General features: G+C 33.5%; 1 protein-coding gene across 4 annotated transcripts in view; it reads left to right on the top strand.

The window, feature by feature from the left end:
- CTDSPL2 (CTD small phosphatase like 2) overlaps window positions 1-20,948 on the top strand; it is an 82,326-nt gene that overhangs the window by 55,868 nt on the left and 5,510 nt on the right. For all 4 annotated transcript variants that reach the window (XM_027067147.2, XM_027067145.2, XM_015064824.3 and 1 more), the window contains exons 6-12: window positions 2,688-2,766; window positions 3,108-3,219; window positions 5,375-5,461; window positions 15,678-15,740; window positions 15,845-15,924; window positions 19,133-19,259; window positions 20,715-20,810. In XM_027067147.2, coding sequence (XP_026922948.1) covers window positions 2,688-2,766; window positions 3,108-3,219; window positions 5,375-5,461; window positions 15,678-15,740; window positions 15,845-15,924; window positions 19,133-19,259; window positions 20,715-20,810 — 644 coding nt within the window. The remainder of the gene's footprint in view (window positions 1-2,687; window positions 2,767-3,107; window positions 3,220-5,374; window positions 5,462-15,677; window positions 15,741-15,844; window positions 15,925-19,132; window positions 19,260-20,714; window positions 20,811-20,948) is intronic.

The following is a 20,948-nucleotide window of genomic DNA, read 5'->3' as shown; positions in this document are numbered from 1 at the left end:
AGTGAATTGTAAAGTAGATGAAGTCCAGGGCTTTGGGCCTCGTGTTTGATGTTTGTTCTATATTTTTGTGCTGCTGTATTTTTTTTTTCCCTGACAACTATGAAAATGGAGAAGGGAGTTCTATAACCATAGTGATTTCTAGAGGGGGAAAAGGAAAATTTAGTCCTGTTGTCTCATTCATTCATTCATTTAGTCCCCTAACATTTATTGAACATCTATTTTTTGTGATGGGCATTGTTTATGAAGATGAATAAGATAATGCTTCTTGACCCTGAAGAGTGAATGATCTAATTGATGAGCCAGGTATACACAAAAATTACTGTACAGTGTGGTGAGTGCTGTTACAAATAAATGAGCAAAATGATGAGGTGGCATATTATATTTACTCTGGGAGTATCATGACAGGAGAGAAGTAAAATTTTTGCTGATCTTAAAAGATGAGTATGAGTGACAAAGATTATTACTTTTCCTTAAGAACTAAGCCAAAGAGAACAAGACAGAAGGAGGCTGGCTCTACCATTTACTTAGCTTTGTGACTTTAGACAATTTAAGCTCACTTGAGTCAGTTTTCTTAGCTTTAAAAGGGTAATAATAATTCACGGTTTTAAAGGCTAAATGGGATGAAAGAAGAAAAATGCTTAGCATGAAGGCTCTCAAATATTACTTCCTTTCTCCCTTTTTCTGAGGTTAATAGGAATTTGAAACAGAAGTGGTTAGAAGTTGTATTTTTCTATTAACCCTTGTGCTAATGAACTGTCATTGGCGTAAAGTTATTACAGATGGACAAAAATTATTATTTACATCTGGCATTCACTGAACATACTATGTTACAAGGTAATTCATACGTAAGAAATTAATATACCATAATAGCAAAAATGATTTCTTTTTGTCCTGAAAGACTATTATCCACCAATATTCCATTCCTATAGACAGATTACAGCAGTTTTTACCGTGTTCCACTATTTTAGTCCTTTTGGGCTACTGTAACAAACTACCATAGACTAGGTGGTGTATACACAGCAGAAATTTATTTCTCACAGTTTAGGAGGCTGGGAAATCCAAGATCAAAGTGCCAGCAAACTCAGGACCTGGTTAAGGGCCTGCTTTTAGGTTCATAGACAACTGTCTTCTCATGCATCCTCACATGGCAGAAGCTTATGTGAGTTCTCTGGAGTCTCTGTTTTTTGTTTTTGTTTTTTCTGTAATGTTTATTTTTTTTATAATTTAAAGAAATTTTTAATGTTTATTTTTGAGAGAGAGAGAGGGAAAGAGAATGAGTGGGAGAGGGGCAGAAAGAGTGGGAGACACTGAATTCCAAGTAGGCTCCAGGCTTTGAGCTATCTGCACAGAGCCTGATGCGGGGCTTGAACTCATGAACCATAAGATCATGACCTGAGCCAAAGTTGGACGCTTAACCGACTGAGCCATCCAGGCGCCCCATTGTTTGTTTTTGAGAGAGTGAGAGAGAGAGAGACAAAAGATCCAAAGGGGCTCCGCACTGACAGCAGAGAGTTTGATGTGGAGCTTGAATTCACAAACCACGAGATCATGACCTGAGTCCAAATTGGACGCTTAACCAACTGAGCCACCTAGGTGTCCCTGGAGTCTCTTTTATAAGGGCACTGATCCTATTCATGAGGGCTCCCCGCTAATGACTTCATGACATCCTAAAGTCTTCACCTCCAAATACCATTTTGGGAGGGCACAAACATTCAGTCTGTAGCATCCAACTTAAGCTTTTGTCTGAAACATTACCTCTGACTAATAATATTATCTTTTGTCTTCTTGAATTTAAGTTGTAATTATTGTCTTAGAAAATTCCCAGCAAGGTTTTTTTGTTTATTTAAGTAATCTCTACACCCATTGTGGATCTCAAGCTCAAGACCCTGAGATCAAGAGTCCTACATTCTTCTGACTTAGCAAGCTAGGTGCCCCTTCCAGCATAATTTCTAAAGCTCTGTCAGTTGATAGAATTTTAGCTTAAACATATACCATGTGTCATGTGTCATGGCATATAGAATTGCTTCATGATTATTTTTAGGTTGCTTGTAAATTAGAAGTAAAATAAAGCCTCCTCTGAAGCAGTGGTTTCTAAATAGAACAGCATTTCTTAACTTTTAAAAGATTTTAGATAGCCTTGAGGTTCCTGGGAAAATGTACATACAACATAAGTGCACAAGGGGGTTTCATGAACCTCTTAAAGAATGGTCATAGATCTCAGGTTAAAAACTACCTTTGGGTCTATTGTCAGCACACATATATATTGACTTCCTATGTATGTACAAGGTACTTTGAAAAATGTTACTGCTGCAAGAGGCAGCATGAAGTTTTTATGGTTACACATACAGACGCCATTCAGTTAGAAATTGAAGTTTGGTGGAGTATATTTTTCTAGCAATAAGTAGTAAATTTTTTCTTCGCTCTTAGGGATGTTAATTCTACTAGCCATGATCTAGCTTGCCATTTTATCTGTAATGGCAGTTTTTTCCTTTGCTTCTGGAGTTAAGAAATTTGTGTTAAGAAATATGTGTTAAGAAATTTGCTTTGAAATACTGTTTACAAGTTATTTCTGTCATATCTTTAACCTAAAATACACAAGGGGTCAGGAAAATCTTATATAAAATCAGTAAAAATGTATACTCACAGTGAGTTAAAACTAACATACTGTTTTTCCTTTTATTAAATAGCACCAGTAACTCCAGATAGTGGTTATTCGTCAGCTCATGCAGAGGCCACCTATGAAGAAGACTGGGAAGTGTTTGACCCGTGAGTTCTTTGTGTTTTTTTTTTTTTTTTTTTTGTCTTTTATTTTCCTTTCGCTCTTGGAGCAGAATGAAAGTGTGTATGTGGAAGGGTGGCTCAATGGTATATTGCAAAGAACATGTGACCCTTAGGTATTAATAATTTTACTGGGTTACTGAAGTACTAATTTATATATTTTCAGTTTTATTTATGTTTCATAGGTTTGGTTTACTAGGTTAAATGGATATTATTTAATTGAAGATTTATTTTAAAAAGATTTAAATATGAGCTGAATTTAGTAATATGTTTAATATTATTTATAAAAAATAGAAATGTTGAGATTTTTAAAAAAATTTGATCTATAGGTATTATTTCATCAAACATGTTCCACCACTGACAGAAGAACAACTAAATAGGAAACCTGCTCTTCCATTGAAAACAAGAAGCACACCAGAATTCTCCTTAGTTTTAGACCTGGTAAGTATATTATCTATAGAGGTAGGGAAAGTAAGTTAAATTTATTTTTTAAAATCTAGCTAAAAATAACTAAAAGGATACAATTGAATGAATAGGCTTACACATTTACTAAACATGTCCAAGATGTTCTGAAATGTTTTTATTTGAAGTATAGTATAATGCCAGGATCCACATTTGGTTGGTATCAGGTACTCTTTGAAAATAAGTTAGGCTTTCATTTTTGTATTTAAATTGGTTCTTTCCCCCATATTTCTGGAACCCTTGTGATCTTTTTTGAAAAATTTCCCAATAAATTATAATTTGATTTCATGCTTAGATTTCACCTTTTTTGGTGGGGGCGGGGGCGGGGGAGGGGGTCGTGGTTAGGATATGTTTCCCTGAAGGACCAAATATTATCTGTGTCCCAATGAGTTAACTTTATGCAAGATTATAGTTCTTTTCCTGTTCTTATTTTTGTGTATTGTCTAATATCAATAACTTTATTAATAGACTCCCCAAAGCATGAGCTCTGAATGTTAATAAAACCTTTGATATGTTTTCTTGGTATGTTAAAAATTTATGTTTTAGGATACCAAAAGAGCTTTGAAAAATGAACATCTACCTCTTACATAATAGTGGAAACAATTTATTATTTAGCCTTTGTTACTGGTATCCTATAATTGGAGATGTGGTTTACTTCTCATAAAATTTTTTTCTTGAGGAAAAGATCATTATTTTAAATCTTAACTAGGATGTATAGTTCTTTTTTGAGAGTTCACCACCTTAGCCTTTGCCTAGCCAAAGAGGTGTAAGAGAGGTATTCAGAGGTCCTAAATATTAAGGTATTTATTAGAGGATAAGTATAGAGAAAAATTCTGAAACTGATTATGAGTAGTTTAGATGTGATGTGCAAGTTAGTGGAAAAACTGAAAAAAGATTTTGCTAGATTTTTGTGCTAGGAGTTGATATGGTCATCATAGCAAGTTTGACCATGTAATTTTTAATCCAGTTTAAAGGTAAATAGAGAAGGAAAGCTAGGAATTGGCTGAGCATAAATGAATAATTTTATAGAAGTAAATGAAGAATGATCAAAATTTAGATAGTGTGTAAATGAAGTAGTAGAATTAGTTATTCAATTGTAGGAAAGAGGATACCGGTTTTTTTTTTTTTAAGATGATAAGACAGTACCTTGAAATGTGTAGTCTGATATGCTATTAAAAGAAAATGAGGCATATCTAGAGTATTTTTTGCTCTTTGCCTCCCCAGAGTTAACTTTAGGTTAAAAGAAACACTCCAGCTAATAAGATGTGGAATCACAAGGTATGAACATTTGTGTTTCATTTTAATTCATTTTAAATGCATTGAAAAATTTGGGGGTAGTCACTGGCAGCTTTTTAAAAGAAAACATTTTGTTAACTACAAATAGACCTCCTATTTGTATTCGGTATTTAAGAAATATGAATATTTGCACATATCTTAGATTGAATGATCCTCACCTTCTTATCCTCTTAATGAGAAAACAGTTTGGTGATCAAAGATGACAAGTCTTCATTGACTGCTAATTTAGTTAAATCATGTTTATGTCTGAAACATATTCAACAAATACTAAGACATCCATTTTATAAAATAAAAGTCTTTATAAAAGATTTAAGGATAAGGAGCTATGTGAATAGAATATATGTAATTTTAAAAATAATTAGATTCTAAACTTTCATTTGTTATTTGTTAAATAAAAGGAGTATGGATTATACTTACCAGAAAAGTTGGCAAGTGCAGAACTCAGAGCAGTGGTTCTCAAACTTGAGCATTCATTGGAGTCACATAAAGGGTTTATTAAAATATGGATTGCTGAGCTCCTCTCTCCTTCACCCCCTTCTGAAGTTTTTGAATTATCATAAGTGGAGCTGGAGAATTTGCATTTCTAACTAGTTATTTGCCTTTCTAACCCAGAAGGTGGTGATACTTCTTGCTGGTCAAGGGACCATACGTGAGAACCAGTGGCTTAGAAAATTCTATCCCAAATTGCTGTGCCACACACAGCAATATGATAAATATAAAATCCCACGTATGAATGAGTACTTTAATCAATGTTTTTGGTGATCATGGGTACATAAAATTATCATTTGAAATTTCTTTTAGTATCTTGGTTTATTCAGTATGTGTTTTTTATTTTAAGGATGAAACACTAGTACACTGTAGTCTAAATGAGCTAGAAGATGCAGCACTTACTTTTCCAGTCCTTTTCCAAGATGTCATTTATCAGGTAATTAAAAAAAATTTTTTAACTTCTTTTTTGGCCTGTTAGATAATGTTCTGAACCAAGAAATCTTTTGTAATTTTGTGTGTGTAAAATTTAATGTGTTTTTTTCCTAATGAGTTTCATCAGTATATTACTGATTTATTAACACAAAGTAGCATCATGCTAAATAATTACATAAAACATTAAATGTTACCCAAAACGTGAACCTTTTCTTAACCCAGTGATCTCTGCTAGTTTCATAATCTGTTTGCCAGCAGGTGGAGGCAGAAGCACTGACATCATAGATCCCCAAGAAGAACTTGCCAGGTTAACACCTGGTGTTTTGTTTTTGTGTGTGTTTTCCCCCAAAATCTAGTTAGTATAAAGAAAACTCATTCCTTGTTGGTCATTTTTATTTCCTTTTGTAGTAATATGGTCTGTAGATTGCAGTTTGGTGTATCTGCTTTATATCAATCACAGAATTCTAGGACATTTCCAGTTACTGCTTTAAAAATCTGGGTAAAAGCATTTCTCCCTCATCTGTGTTGATGGACAGGTAACTGTGCAAAATACAAATATCATTTATCTTTCATTGTGAATTATGTTGTTGGCCATAGCTTTTACTTTACGTTTGAGATTTTCCTGTCATAAAATTTGAATTAACATATATGAATACACTTTGAAAATTGCAAAGTTCCTTTCTGTGGTGGCGGCTGTTATTTAATTAGCGTTACCTTCATCCATACTAGTTGTTGAAGGATTGGGAAAGGTCAAAAAGTTTGTTCTTTGTCAAGAGGAAGCCAACCCAAGGATTAAATAAAGCCACAGAACATTTGCCATGTGGATGATGAAAAGGTGTTTATGGTTGTTTATGTGCTCTTAATAGGCAGTTAGAATGTGGGTATAGTTTTCTTAGCACATGATAGTTACTCTCTTTTGGGAATCATAAAATTTCATAATTAAATAGAAGTTTGTGGTTCAGGATTTACTTTACCGACTTCATCTTGTAATGAGTCGTAAGAGGATTTACTTTAGCAGTTATGTCAGTTCTAGTTTAACCGAGTTAGTCATTGTAGGCATGCTAATATCTGAGTACTATATTCATTTCCCTTCTATGGAACCTGATTTTAGTTTTGATTTTTGATCAGAGAGTAAGCAAACTATACATAAATATAAGGGATTTTAAGATTTTTGTATTTGTTTTTAACTGGTTATTATTTGGTTTAAGGTAATCTTTTTTCTTAATAAGACATTTTCTGCCAAATAGGTTGTTCTTGTTTAGTTCATGTTAAGGACAGGAGTCTTCTGGTAAATATAAATAGTATAGCAGTATCTTAATAGGTTTGTCTTTTTAGCTTGATTACCTTGGTTTTTTTTGTTTAAAATTCCATTCAGGCTTTGAATTTGGAAAGGAAAGTTGTCATTTGAAAAATATTAAATAATTATTTTGGGATGACTTCTTAAGCTTTCTGGTTTGAAATTTACTTCTTGCAGATAGTTTTGGTCTGTATGTCATTTTTAATAGTGAAATAAACTTGGAAATTGGAGGAGTTTGAGTCTTTCCTTTCATGAGCATTTCTTTTCATTGTGACCATAAGGTTGAATTTTTTTCTTCCTGCTTTCACCATTTCTGCTTTAATTCTCTTCTTTTTAATAAAGTTCTTATTATTTTTATGTGGATCTGGATAGTTGTCTTATTTTGAATAAAAGGCTTCTAGCAGTGCATATGACTAATACTTAGAAAAACTATATATGTACTGCATCTACCTTTGTGTAATTCAAAGAACTCTTTTTCTTTCATATTCTGAGTTAAATTTTCTGAAACTGAAAAATAAATGATCTAGCTTAAATTAGGAGCAGTGAGCAGGAAGTTTGAATCTTCCAAGTTATAGGGATGATTGCATTTTAATATTATTTATTAGTTACTACATCATAAACAGAGTTTAGTCCCCCTTTAGTAAATTTTTGAGGATGTCCGTAGTTAATATTGGGTACATTCCTTTGGATTTCTGGTTTTGGCATAGCCATTCTGTCTGCTTTTTAAAAAATAACTTTGAAGAAATCTTGGGTTAGGGTTCCCCCAGTTTTCAGACCAGCAAGCTCCCTTTAAACAGGGAATGATGTCTTTTAAACTTTCAGTGGTGTTGTCTCCATCTACTGGCAAAGAAGAAATATACACAAGGGTCTGGGATGATCTAAGAGATTTTGGAGAAACCACATTATTAGGTAAGATGTAACTTACATATTTAACCACTGCAATATAATGTGGCCCACTTAAAGGTTAGAAACCTGTAAAATACTGTATATACTCTTAAAAAATAATTTATTGAAGTGAAATTCACAACATAAACCATTTTTAAATGAACAGTTCCATGGCATTTATCTGTATACTGTTGAATATGTCAGTTCCATAGCATTTATGTATAAATTCTTAAAAAATAAAATTGTAATGTTAAGATAGGATCAAATTCTTCACCTGAATCAACGCCAGATAAAGTGTCCTCTTGGGACTTACTTTGCTTTTGGTTTCTTTTTGTGGTAAGTTTGTTATGGTTGGCCTATATCTAATTTTAAATCTACTTGTTTTTTTTTCTTTCTTTCAAAACAGTTTAAAGTGTAAATTGTTTTACATATGTTTTAATAATCGTCTATATCAGGGGTTGGCAAACTTTTTCCTGTACAGGGCCAGTTTTTAATATTTTAGGTTCTGTAGTCTTTGTTCCAAATATTTTTTTTTTGCCATTGTAGCATGAAACTAGTCATAGACAGTAAGAATGTAATCAAATAAACATGGCTTTGTCCCAGTAAAACTTTATTTACAAAAATAAGTGATGTATTTGACCCATAAGCCATAGTTTGCTGACCCTTGGTCTAATAATTGTGAGAGTATATACAGTAAATTTACATACTCAAATTCTAAGTGGAAGTAAGTAATCAAATGTTCATCAAAATTCTTGTTAATATATAGAGAAATTTAAAACTAGATCCACTATAATCTGGTTGTGGGCTTTCTTAGTTTTTTTTCAGATGAAAGTTTGAGGGAAATTTAAGGTGACCACTATTCACATTTAAAGACTGCCTGACTCCATGGTATATACTCTCCTTTTGATTGATAAGTAGGACTCAACTTACTTAATGCAAGTCTCAGAATTTTTGAGCAGGTAGATCATTCAAGCCTCAATTTAGTATTTTGAGTGTATTTGAATTCCATTTCTCTGGGAGATTCAAAAAAACTAAAAGATTCAACTCAAAATTTGATACATGTTACTAATACTGTTTGGGTAGAGAGATTTAGTTTGTGTAGATGGAGAGAAAAAGTCATTCTTTAAAGTGAGTTTTTAAAGTGAGGGTATGGCACTCAAAGAGGCAAAGTATATGGATTTTTGTTTGGGTCTTTTTTTCCCCCTTTAAATTGGTTGTTTTTCCATGAAGTATTTTACAGTTAGTTATTGGGAAAACATTATTTATTCTTAGAATTGTACAGATGCATTTGATACCTGGAAAAACAAGTGCATGATCAGTTCCAATCCACATATTTAATTTTTATATTTAGCTTATATTGACACATTGTCAGGAAATCCATCTCGTGGTGTTACTCAGTTAAGAGGTCTCCACTGTATTTAGTTTCTGTTCCTGCAGATCCACCAATTCAAGACTCTAGGTCATCTCACTCCCTCTTCCATCCAGAAGATGACTTCTATCCACAAGCAGGACTGAATCAAAAGACAGATTTTTCACTTAGCTCTTGAGCTGAACCACCTCCTCAATGACCTTCCTCTATCTCCATCAAGAACTGGAGCTCAGTTTTTTGAAGATGTAATAGAGCTACTCAGCCCAAACGTGGCTAATTGAAGACAAAAAGAAGATGCCTCATATGTTTCACCACAGTGCAGCCAAACGTAACTGTGCTGTCCAACTCCTCATTCTGTAAAGTATGGCAGGGGCATCTGATTTTTGACTCTGTTCACCAATAAGACTTTAGCCAGTCAGTGGCTTTCTGAAGATCAGTAAAATCATCAAACTTTGGGTCAGCTGTCCAGAAATCAGATTGTGGTAAGCACTCAAGGAGAGATAGGATCTGTAGGGAGCTACTTGATAAAGGATGCTTTGTTTTATTAGTAGAGGTTGCTTTTATGGGAAAAGTTGGGGGGAGAGGTGGGCGGGAAACCCCACGTTTAGCAAAGCTTAGACTTTTCCCCATCACTATAGTTTGTTTTTTTTCTTGGGAACCTTACAGCCTAGGATAATTTTCATAAGGATCTCAAATATTTTATCCCACAGAACAAGAAAAGTAGAGAGTCAGTAGCTTCTATCTCTTCTGTATAGTCTTTCTTAGAAAAGTCAGCATTATTTTTGCTTTATGGAGAAATAAGCAATCGTGTAAAGGAAGAGTTTTGTAGTAAACACCTAATCAAGTTTTTCTTCCTCTCAAGCTCTGACTTAAATTGACATTAACCAAGAGGCATTTTGTTTTGACCTTCATAAAGCATAATTTTTGTTGTACAAAAGGAGTGTTTATAATATGCCTTAAAAAGAACATTTGGGGTTCATGGACACTTAGTATTGAGGATTAAGGTAATATTTTAGCTGGTAGGGAACAATACTGTGATAACTAATTGTAGGTTAATATTAAAAGTAATTTTAAAGTAACTTTCCTATCCTTCTTAGTAAGTATAACTAGTCATTGGTCTATTTTTTTTCATTGTAATTATTCATTATTGATTTTTTAGGTTAAAAAAAGAAAGAAGTGAAACCTATAGTTAGCTGCCTCTCAAAGATGATAAAGTATATTTCGTGGGGACCTCTTTGTATTCTTTGTAAATGTATCTTAAAATTAGAGGCAGTTCCTTAAAAAAGCATGGAAAATTCTTGTTCAACAGCTGAAAATGTGCTGCAAATTTAGGAGACGTGACAGTAAATTACTAAGCATATTAAATCATTTAGGCAGTTTAGAGCTTGTTTTTAAAGGCAGCATTTTTTGTTTTACTAAAGTGACCTTTTTTTGCTTTTAAAATGATTAAACTTTATTTAAATAAAATCAGCAATAGTTTATACATACAAAACATATATATATATGCCAATTTTTATTTGAAAATTATGCTTCATTGCTAACTTATGTATATGGATACCTTAAGTTTCATTTTATCCCATGTAGACTCTACAGGAAAATTCCTTTTCAAATTTATTTCTACTTAGTTTAATGTTTTGCAGAAGTTTTTAGTGTGGGGATTTTTGATTTTATTATTTTTTATTTTGATGTTTTAGTATTTACCTATTCATTTTCAGATGATCTGCCTACAAATACTATCCCCAGCAGCCATCTACCTCTTGTTGGAATTGTGTTAAACAAAGGATGACTGTAATGTCACCCGGGGGTTATAAGGTTGAGGATTCTGCAGGGCCTACCTGAGCAACCCTCTTTCTATGAAGAGGATTTGGGTTTTGTCTCTGTGCTCTAGTATTGATGTTAAGAAAGTGTTAACTAAGTTAAATAGCGAAGCTATCAACTGATCGAACTCCTGATTATTTTCTCTCTTCTAAAAGTGTAGATTGCAGCTGTAGGGCTTTCTTTTTCAGTTAGGTTGCCCAGTTCTGTCCCATAGAATCATACTCATTCCAGCTATTCTCCTTATGACTGGTTAATAATAAGGTGGATAAGTAATAGTCGTTGGCATTCTCCGTGTGCCAGGCACTGTTCTAGGTGCTTTACATGTATTAACTTAATCTTCACAACAACCCTATGAGGTAGGTACTCTTATTTTACTCATTTTATGTATGAGGAGACTGAGGTGCACAGAAGGGTTAACAAATTGACAGTCACTTGTTATACCTGTGGTATCTATCTACTCATGGTAAGATTTTTCAGTTATATGTAGCATCTCATTCTTCACATTCCCCAGGATTATTGGTTTTCTACTGCCTTAAAGTCTTACTTGGGCGCCTGTGTGGCTCAGTCAATTAAGCGTCTGATTTTGGCTCAGGCCATGATCTCGTGGTTAGTGAATTTGAGCCCCGCATCAGGCTCTGTGCCAGTAGTGCAGTGCCTGCTTAGGATTCTCTCTCCCTCCCTCTCTTTCTGCCCCTCCCCCACGTGCACGTGGGCACTCTCTCTCTCTCTGTCTCTCAAAATTAAAAAAAAAAAAAAGTCTTACTGCTGATTAAGTAAATAGCATTTACCAATCATCTTTTTATTTAAAGGGTGCCATACTCTTAAGTGGAGGAGTCCCACAGAATTGACTGTTTTTATGGGGTTTTTTTGAACCTATATCAATATGTGGCTCCTGGCTGCCTCAGTCAGTAGAGCATGTGACTCTTGATCTTGGGGTCATGAGTTTGAGCTCCATGATGGGCATAGAGATTACTTAAAAAAATTTTTTTAATAAAAATAAACCTGTATCAGTATAGCAATAAATTCAAAAGATATCATGGAATAACTATTAAAAGATGTTTCTTTTTGAATATGTTAAGGTTATATTATCTGTGCTGAAAACTATTTAGAAATACTTTTTCTTAAAAGATTTACATGTAAGAGTTTTTTGTTTTTGTTTCTTCCTTATTCAGTTCCCCACAAAGTGAAGCTGCTTTGGGGGTTTTCTCTTCCTCCTCCTCCTCCTCCTCCTCCTCCTTGTTCTCCTCCTTTTTCTTCTCCTTCTGCTGCTTCATTCATGTTGTTAAAGTTATATATGAAATTTCTTTAAAAAGTGAAATTACCTACGAAATTAGATAAGGTTTGGTAAACAAATAGAGATTATTCAGTATATATAGCTTGACATTGAATATTTAGTCATGAATTTGAATTTAGACAGACTACCACAAAATATTTATAATCATTTTATAACTAGATTGATATTTTGGTGACTGCTTTTATTAAATTCAGTTTTATTAACCATTATGGCCTGGTAGGATTATCTACATACACAATTACAGGACATTCTCATTGTCTTAACACTAAAGAAAGTACAGGCCATCAGGTATTTGTGTTCATCTCAAGGAATCTTGATGTAATGTAATATTTTCTGTTATACACATTACTTTTTCTATATAAAATTTAAACTTTAGTAAAATCAATCTACAAGATCATATAAGATTAGTTCCATTATCACAGTTTTGCAGGTATTTCTGGTAGATTTTATTTTTAAAGTTTTATATAATGAACATATTCATAAATCCCTATCTTTGGGTAGTCATTGCTCTTTAAGACATATCTTTGGGTATGGTATTTTTATAATACAATAATTGTTTCTTTATAGCATTCTGCATTATTTTTAAAGTTTTGACTTTTTAAAAATGCATATTGTTTAGTGATCGATTAAAACTATTTGTAGGGTAGATAGAATAATTGCTGTATATTTGGAGGGACATATGTATACCAGACTGAAGTGAAACTTTTAGCCTAATCTTACATTTGGGAGACTACATGATTTTGAAAAGTTACAGGTTTGAAGAAGGATGGTTGTTGGTGAAATACTAAGTAGGGAAAGAATGTGGAAAAAGGGAAATAGGCAGCTCAGGACAAGAATCTTTGTTATGAGAAAGGAGAAGAAAAATATAATTATAAGCATCTGTGGAATAGATTTTGAAGCATTTTGGAGGCATGCCTCTGTGCATTTGTACATTTCTATATCTCAGTGACCTAACATAATAAGTGATCATAGTCTCTTTGTATTATATATACCTTAACAATTGTTCTGTTTCCTACTAGACAGTACTTAGTGTTTGACTTTTATATATTTATGCTTTAGTATATCCATCCAAATGACTTAGACCATGCTGGCCTTGTGTCTCCATTTCTATTTTTCTTTCTGAGATTTTACCTTTGTAGCACATAGCAGAACCTCCACCTCTGCTCACTGTTATTTTGTACCTTTCTATATTCTCTTTCCCACTAACCACATTAATTTCTGTGTATATATTTTAATCCTGAATGACCTTCCTGTTCAAATAGTGAATCTGTTTTGGGGATAGGAACTTTTAAAGCCAACAATTACTCTATTCTCATGGTAAGGAAATAATTTAGCAATATATTCCCCCATCTTCAGTACTACCTTTTTTTCATCCTCTGTAAACAAGTACATTTTGAAAGTAATGTCGTTTTAAGATGTATTTTTATATTAAGAATGGTCAAAGTAGTAAGTACAATGTATAATGAAGTTACAGTTTTGATTTAATATGGAAGTCATGTATAAGAAGTTGGAAATGTCACCTTTGTATAGTGTTCCACTTACTATGCTTGGATAATACCGTTTACATAGAAGTATTCCTCTGAAATGGAAGTGTGTTAGGGTTCAGAGGAAGCAAATCCCAAAGTACAGAGGCCTTCCTTAGCTTATAGTGTGGAGCAAGTGATAACAGGGATATTGAGACCAAATGAAATCATTTACATAAATGCAAAAATAACATTGTTTAAATGTATGTAAACGGTAAGCTTTCTTAGCAACAAACAAAAGGCTCTGATGGTTCAGTTTATCATCCTCCTTGAGATGAGGTAATCGGAAAAGAAGTATTGACTAAATTGATTGTTTTCTTAATCATCACAAATCTATTTTGAAAAGACCCATAATTAATAAAAAATGGTATTTCTATTTAAGGCAATCCATCAGTTACATGGGTTGGTTACAGGGTATACCAAATGTTTTTAAGATGAAAATGTCAAAATTAGTTAGAAGAGCAGCTCTAGTTAAATTTCTTGGGCCTCATTTTAAATGATCGTGATTGGACACTGAGGATTTATTTTTATTTGACTTAGTGGTAGGGGTATATGGCTTACTTTGTTTTTGATTAGCCAAGAAATTGAGATAAAATGCCTAATAGGATTAAAAAGAAGTAAACTTTATCATTCTAGCCTGGAGGTAGGGGTAGAATGATATTATTATCACTCACAATTTGTCTTCTACAAATGATCAGTTTTTAAGGAAACTCTATAGTTTTCCTTATATAGTCATATATGCTTGCTTTTCTTTATTTGTTTTGTTTATATTGCTTGGCTTTGATTTCATTACTCAATGTATTTTTTTTTTCTCAAGCGCTTACTGTATATTTAGTATTGTCTTATGCCTTTTGGGCTTTGGAAACTATAAAGATTGGTAGTACATGGTCGCTACCTCCTAGCATCCTTTGCATGATTTCCTTTTTCTGCCCTGAAACATTCCCAGAACTGGATTTTTATCATGAGGGCATTTTTTGTGTGGATGTGTGTTTATGACAGAACTAAATTTCATGAAGCCTAGATTTTGAGTTTTTTGCCACTAGTGTTTTGTTTTGTTGTTGTTTGTTTTTAATCTTAATCCAGTGAATCTGGTGCATAGGTGTTCTATATATATTTGTTGTTCGTGGTGTTTGGAGGTAATAATCACCTTGGAGTATAAAGTTTTCTTTTTGTAAAGTTTTGTCACAAAATGAAAACAATTTAAAATCTTTTGTATGTCAGTTTTAGTAGTTGCTCATGGCTTATAATTCTGTGCTTTTTGAAAATTGGAGTAAGAGCTACATTAAATGTAGGCAAGAAGATAGACACAGAAATAAGGAAATAACGTATATAAGGCAGTTCTTTGGGTACTGTAGTTTTTCCTGATATTGCCAGTCGGTTTTGATAACTGGTGTGCCTTATTATATTTTCAATCTCAAGTAACCCAGTAGTGCTAATTTAGATGCCACATCTGAATCAGTAAATGTAGAACAAGATTGAATTCTGAAAAATTCCAGTTATGTAAAACCCACCAATCCAGACATCTCTTTCTTGAACATTATTTACCTAATAGAGATTTAAAATAAAGGTATTCTTAGCAGGTGATTGTTGAGAAGAAATTCTGAGTATAGAGGAAGGTCATTGAGACAGGTCAGCTAGAGGTGGACACACAGCCTGCCTAATAATTGGATGGATGCTACCTGGCTGGAAGATGGAGCAGATTGGTGGATCAAAATCTCAAAGGGAAACCTTTCATTTTTAGTTGAAATGTTTATTAAAATTATATTCCACAAAGTACTATCATATTGTATGCTGCAATTTAACTATTAAGAAGTGACATCACCAATAATTATTGTTACCCTACCAAAAGATTGTTTTAAGTGGTATTTGGTATGTGAAATATATTTGGCTGAGTGGTACTTAGTATACTTTACTATTACTTTAAAATATGAACTTTTAAATTATACCCAAAGTTAGAACACAGCATATCTTATAAATAAGTTGTTTCTACTTTATAGGTTTATTTACTGAAGCTTATTTTTGTTATTTCTTTAGGTTTACGTGAGATTAAGACCATTCTTCAGGGAATTCCTGGAGCGAATGTCTCAGATGTATGAGGTAAACATGCTTAAGCTAATTACATAAGTATTTTTATTTTATTCAATATAGTACCCATATTTAGATCATGTATAATGATTACTTCTTTTCCCCTGAATTTATAGATCATTCTTTTTACTGCTTCTAAGAAGGTGTATGCAGACAAGTTACTGAACATACTAGACCCTAAAAAGCAACTGGTCAGGTAAATTTAATTAAGAAATAGTAGAAATGTCTGTCACAGTGATCTATGAAATTACTATGATTCTATTTAATTTTCATGGCCATTTTCAGTTGGCTGCATATATAGAGATTTGTTGTGTTGAATGGTGAAAACGATCTTTTTTAAGCCCCCAAACTCTTTAAGAGTTCCTAATGATATTAACTTCAGACAGACGTTCTTTAAAGGATACAAAAATCAAATGTATTTATTCACTGTTACATCTGTATCCTCACTTCTTTGGGGACTGGGGGGAGATTGGGGGTATGTGGAATTTTTCACTGTGTGCATGATGTTTTCACTCCCTTATGTCTCTGAGATAATGCATGTTATGTCACCTTTTTATTGGCATAGAAAATAAAGGTTGATTTTAACAGAAAGGATAAATTAAACTCTTTTGCTTTTTTCAAGAGCAAATTTCTCTTCCATGGAAAGAAAACATTACATGAATCTAATTGGAAATTGCAGTTGGTTTAGTCACTCAAGTTACCCGATCTGGACTCACTTCCTTGTGTGTGTCCTGAGCCAGCAGATGCAGTGTGTTCCTGGTTAGGTGGGAGTGCCTCGGGTAATCTTAAAACAGTTTAAAAATCAGTTCCATTATTTCTGTCAACAGAAATGAAATACTAAGACTGCCAGCAGTCTTGCTGTATCCTCCAAGATGACAGAGTTAATCTATGTTGTTGTTTTTTTTTTTTTTTTAATTTTTTTTTTTTCAACGTTTATTTATTTTTGGGACAGAGAGAGACAGAGCATGAATGGGGGAGGGGCAGAGAGAGAGGGAGACACAGAATCGGAAACAGGCTCCAGGCTCTGAGCCATCAGCCCAGAGCCTGACGCGGGGCTCAAACTCACGGACCGCGAGATCGTGACCTGGCTGAAGTCGGACGCTTAACCGACTGCGCCACCCAGGCGCCCCATTTTGTTATTTTTTTTTAACCGAGAATGCTGAGAGATTCCAGAAAAGGTTCATAAAAGCTTTAATAGCCAGGAATTCATTTTCTTGAATTCTTTTTCCCATATTTTTTTAGTGAAAAGTCCTAATTTCTACTGTTAATAGTACCTTTGTTATAGAGTGGTTACAACTATGTTAAAAGACTTTTTCTGATGTCCACGTTTAGGGGATTTGCTTTCTTGTAAATAGAACTATGTTTTTTGTTTTTTTTAATCTAAAGGAGCAAAATTTGTCCTTGTTGTCACTTCCCATTTTAGCTTCCAATATAAGCAAGCATTAGACACACAAATGAAATTTTTTTTTCTCTTCATAAAGGTATAATGCATGCTTATTTTATCTAACTTTAACAAAAGTACACAAATGATTTTGTTTTGATGACTTCATTCTAAAGATTTCTGTTCTCTTTTAGAGCTTTCTTTCATTTTACTAGGGAACAAATCATAGTCATGGAATTATAATGTTACAAATTAACACCCTTCATTTAAACTACATTTATAAACCTACACATTGAGAGTTTAAATTTGTTTTATCTAGTTTTTGTATCTAGTATTTGAATAATTTAAAACAGGAGGAGCTTTTTGAACAGTGTATTGCATTAGAGTGCTATGTTGAAGATAAGGTAGACTCAAATTTCCTGTGATCTGAGTCTCATGATTCCAAATGCAAATCTGATGACCAGCAAGAGTAGTTCCTTTCTAAAACTGCAAATGCCTGCTATTGACTCTCAGGCTCCTGAATAACTGGAGGGATTTTAGTGTAATTTATTTACAGTAATCATTTGTATCCACATACATGTTCATTTGTCTCCTGTCTTGGGTGAGTTTGCTGCTATTGCCAAAGAAACATCAGTAGTGACTTGCGTGTACCTGCTGCACCTGCCTGTCTAGTTTCCTCAAATGTAAATGTTTGTACAGATAAAAATGGAATCTTTTATAGGCCCATCCAGGACTTAAATTCTTTTGTCTGGTCTTACCTTTTCAAAGTAGAACAGTCTTTAAACCATACAGTGGTAGATGATCATTTAATTTAAAGTATTCTTTATAGAAAGGGGGGGAGAGAACTGTTTCTACTACATTTCTTCTGGTTGGAAAACTTGTCATCACCGGGACTGATGTTTTTAAGGTTGAGTTTTGTTGTTGTTAGAGCTATGGCCACTTTTGTTGGTGGAAAATGCCCTTTTCTTGAAATTCCATAATTAAAAATATAGGTATATATAAGTAGGCCCTAGCTGCTGAAAAATTGTTTAGTGGGATTAAGACACAAGGAAGCCAAACTATCAAATTACTAATGTATGCAAATGGAGTATTTCAGGGTGACCAGTATTAACTATTAGTAATATTCCAAGACTAACATTTTGAGTGCTAAATGAGATTATGTAATTATGACAGTATATAAGTATTATAAGACCTTCAATCGCTTTTAGTGGTACACCATTTTTCAGTTAAGTATCTATCATTGGTGAAACATCAGTTTACATTTGTAATACTTAAATCTGAATTCATCATTTCATTCAATCCTTGTTTTTCAAATATTCATATACACACTCACACGAAATTAAAAGGAAGATGGGTGTTTGGGAAAAGTATGAAGTGATGGAATAAACATTCGTTTTGGCCTCCACAGCTTTTCTCAAAAACTATAAGGGAAACGAAAAACATTTTTGAAAATGCCAACACAGAAACATTCCTTCTTATATTTTCTATTCTGGCATGTACAGGGATAGGGAGGCTGTGTGGTCTTCTGGTTAGAGCAAAGGACTGGGAGCCAGGAGGATCCTGGGTTCCAATGCGGGGCTAACCACTGACTTACTGTGTGACCTTGGGCAAGTCACTTGACCTCCTTGTGCCTCAGTCAACCATCTGGAAAATTGGTTAAAAAGCAGGACCTCGATGACACAACCAGATGCTGCATCTGAACTGAGCTTTCCTGGGTAAATAAATTACAAAAACAATTTACAGAGTTTTTAATCCCTCTTTATAATTTAATATAACATTTTGGGATAAGCCAAAGTTCTTAAAGGCATGGTAATATTTGGTTGTAAGGTTTCAATAATTGCTAACATTTTTTAAAGTAAAACTGTAGCCCAAAGCTTAGGCCCACATTTGTATTTGAATTTCCTTTGTGAGAGAAAATAAGGCTAAAACTGTAAAGCCTGTGGTATGTGTGTATGTTTCAGTACGTGTTACACTTTTTGGAGGTTTTTTTTTTAAGTTAATTTCTTTTTATTTTTATGTTTAGGCATCGGCTTTTCCGTGAACATTGTGTTTGTGTACAAGGAAATTATATAAAGGACTTAAATATCCTTGGAAGAGATCTTTCAAAGACTATAATAATTGACAACTCACCACAAGCCTTTGCATATCAGGTATGAAGAGAGGGTTGCTAAACAAAATGAGATTGGAAAAAAAAAACCACAATGAGAACAAATGCTGCCAAACAGAATGTAATAGGAGAACAGAATTTTCACTGGTGGAATTTCCCTTTTTAGTGTTATCTTTTAGAATTAGAAATGCCAAATTGCTATATTTCTTGTGGACATTTTTCTTTTAAATAAATGAAAACATAGATAAAAATCTGAGTAATAATTCTGGATAAGAAGAGATTATAAGCTGTACATCAGTTAATAGCATTCTTATCAGTTGTTAAATCAGTATGTCAGCACCAAGCCTGATATGGGGATCGTACTCATGAACCATGAAATCATGACCTGAGCCAAAGTTGGAAGTTTAGCCGACTGAGCCACCCAGGCGCCCCTTATTTTTCTTTTCTTTTTTTTTTTTTTTTTAAATATTTATTACTTTTGAGAGCAAGTGTCTGTGCGAAAGCTAGGGAGGGGCAGAGTGAGAGACTCCCAAGCAGGATCCACGCTGTTAGTGCAGAGCCCGATGAGGGGCTTGAACTAACAAACTTTGAGATTATGACCTGAGCCGAAATCAAGAGTCGGAAGCTCAACCAACTGAGCCACCCAGGCACCCAGCAAGATATGTATTACATTATGAATGTGTTTGTGTGATAGGTCTGAGATTTCCTTTACAGTAAATCAGTGCAGAGTAGGGATGGTGGAAATTGGGTTGGGTGTAGAAAGAACAAGTGAAAAGTAAACAGTAAAAAGATGAAAAAAGAAAAATGGGGAAAACTGCATCTGGTATTGAAATGTGTTCAATTTAGGTCATTGGTCACATTTTGAAATATATTTTTGAGAATTTCATATTGGTTCCTGGATAAAATAATTTCATTTATCTACCATCTTAAATATAGTATTCTGCATTAATATTAAAGATAACCTAGAGATTATTTACTATAACATGTGGTTTGCATTCTCGTTTTTAAACTTCTCTTCAGTGAAATACCATTGCATCAATTTGTTACGTCCTGCCGTTTCAGGTTATCCTGCTATTTGTTGGAAATAGAACAATGAATGTCACACAGTCCCTGTGTAAAAGTATATAGGCTTTCTGATAGTGTTTACATTGGCAACACCCCTCTCACAGTGCCTAGCATAGACTAATAGTAACTATTTTTTTAATCCACAAAGTAATATTTTTAATTACGTAATTGCAAAACTTGTTTCAATGGATCTTTCTTGTTTAGTTTCATATATATTAAGACATTAAGCTAAAAAACCAATTGGGCTTTGATGTATCCCTTAACATCTGTTTCTTGCACTATTGAATTGTCAGAATGTAACAACCATAAACTGATGGCATTCCTTTTCACAGTAACTTCTGCAGATCACTGTGTACTTAAGTATCTGTTATTTCTTTTAAGTTTTTATAAAGTATGCAAAATGTAATAAGGATTTAATTATTTATTATTTTAGCTATCTAATGGAATCCCTATAGAAAGCTGGTTTATGGATAAAAATGACAATGAACTCCTAAAATTGATTCCATTTCTGGAGAAGCTTGTAGAACTGGTAAGTATCTTATTTATCTTGTTGTGTTTTGCACTTGTTGCCTCAACTCTATTGAAGTAAATCTTTTTAATTACTTTACTTTAGGTGCACTGACTTTTAAAGTCAACTTGGTATGAGATTAGGGCAAAAAAAATTGAA

Source organism: Acinonyx jubatus, chromosome B3, assembly GCF_027475565.1.
Source record: "Acinonyx jubatus isolate Ajub_Pintada_27869175 chromosome B3, VMU_Ajub_asm_v1.0, whole genome shotgun sequence".
In the NCBI taxonomy this organism is placed as follows: Eukaryota; Metazoa; Chordata; class Mammalia; order Carnivora; family Felidae; genus Acinonyx; species Acinonyx jubatus.
The sequence above is the reverse complement of the archived record's forward strand: the minus strand, read 5'-3'. Positions and strand labels throughout refer to the sequence as shown.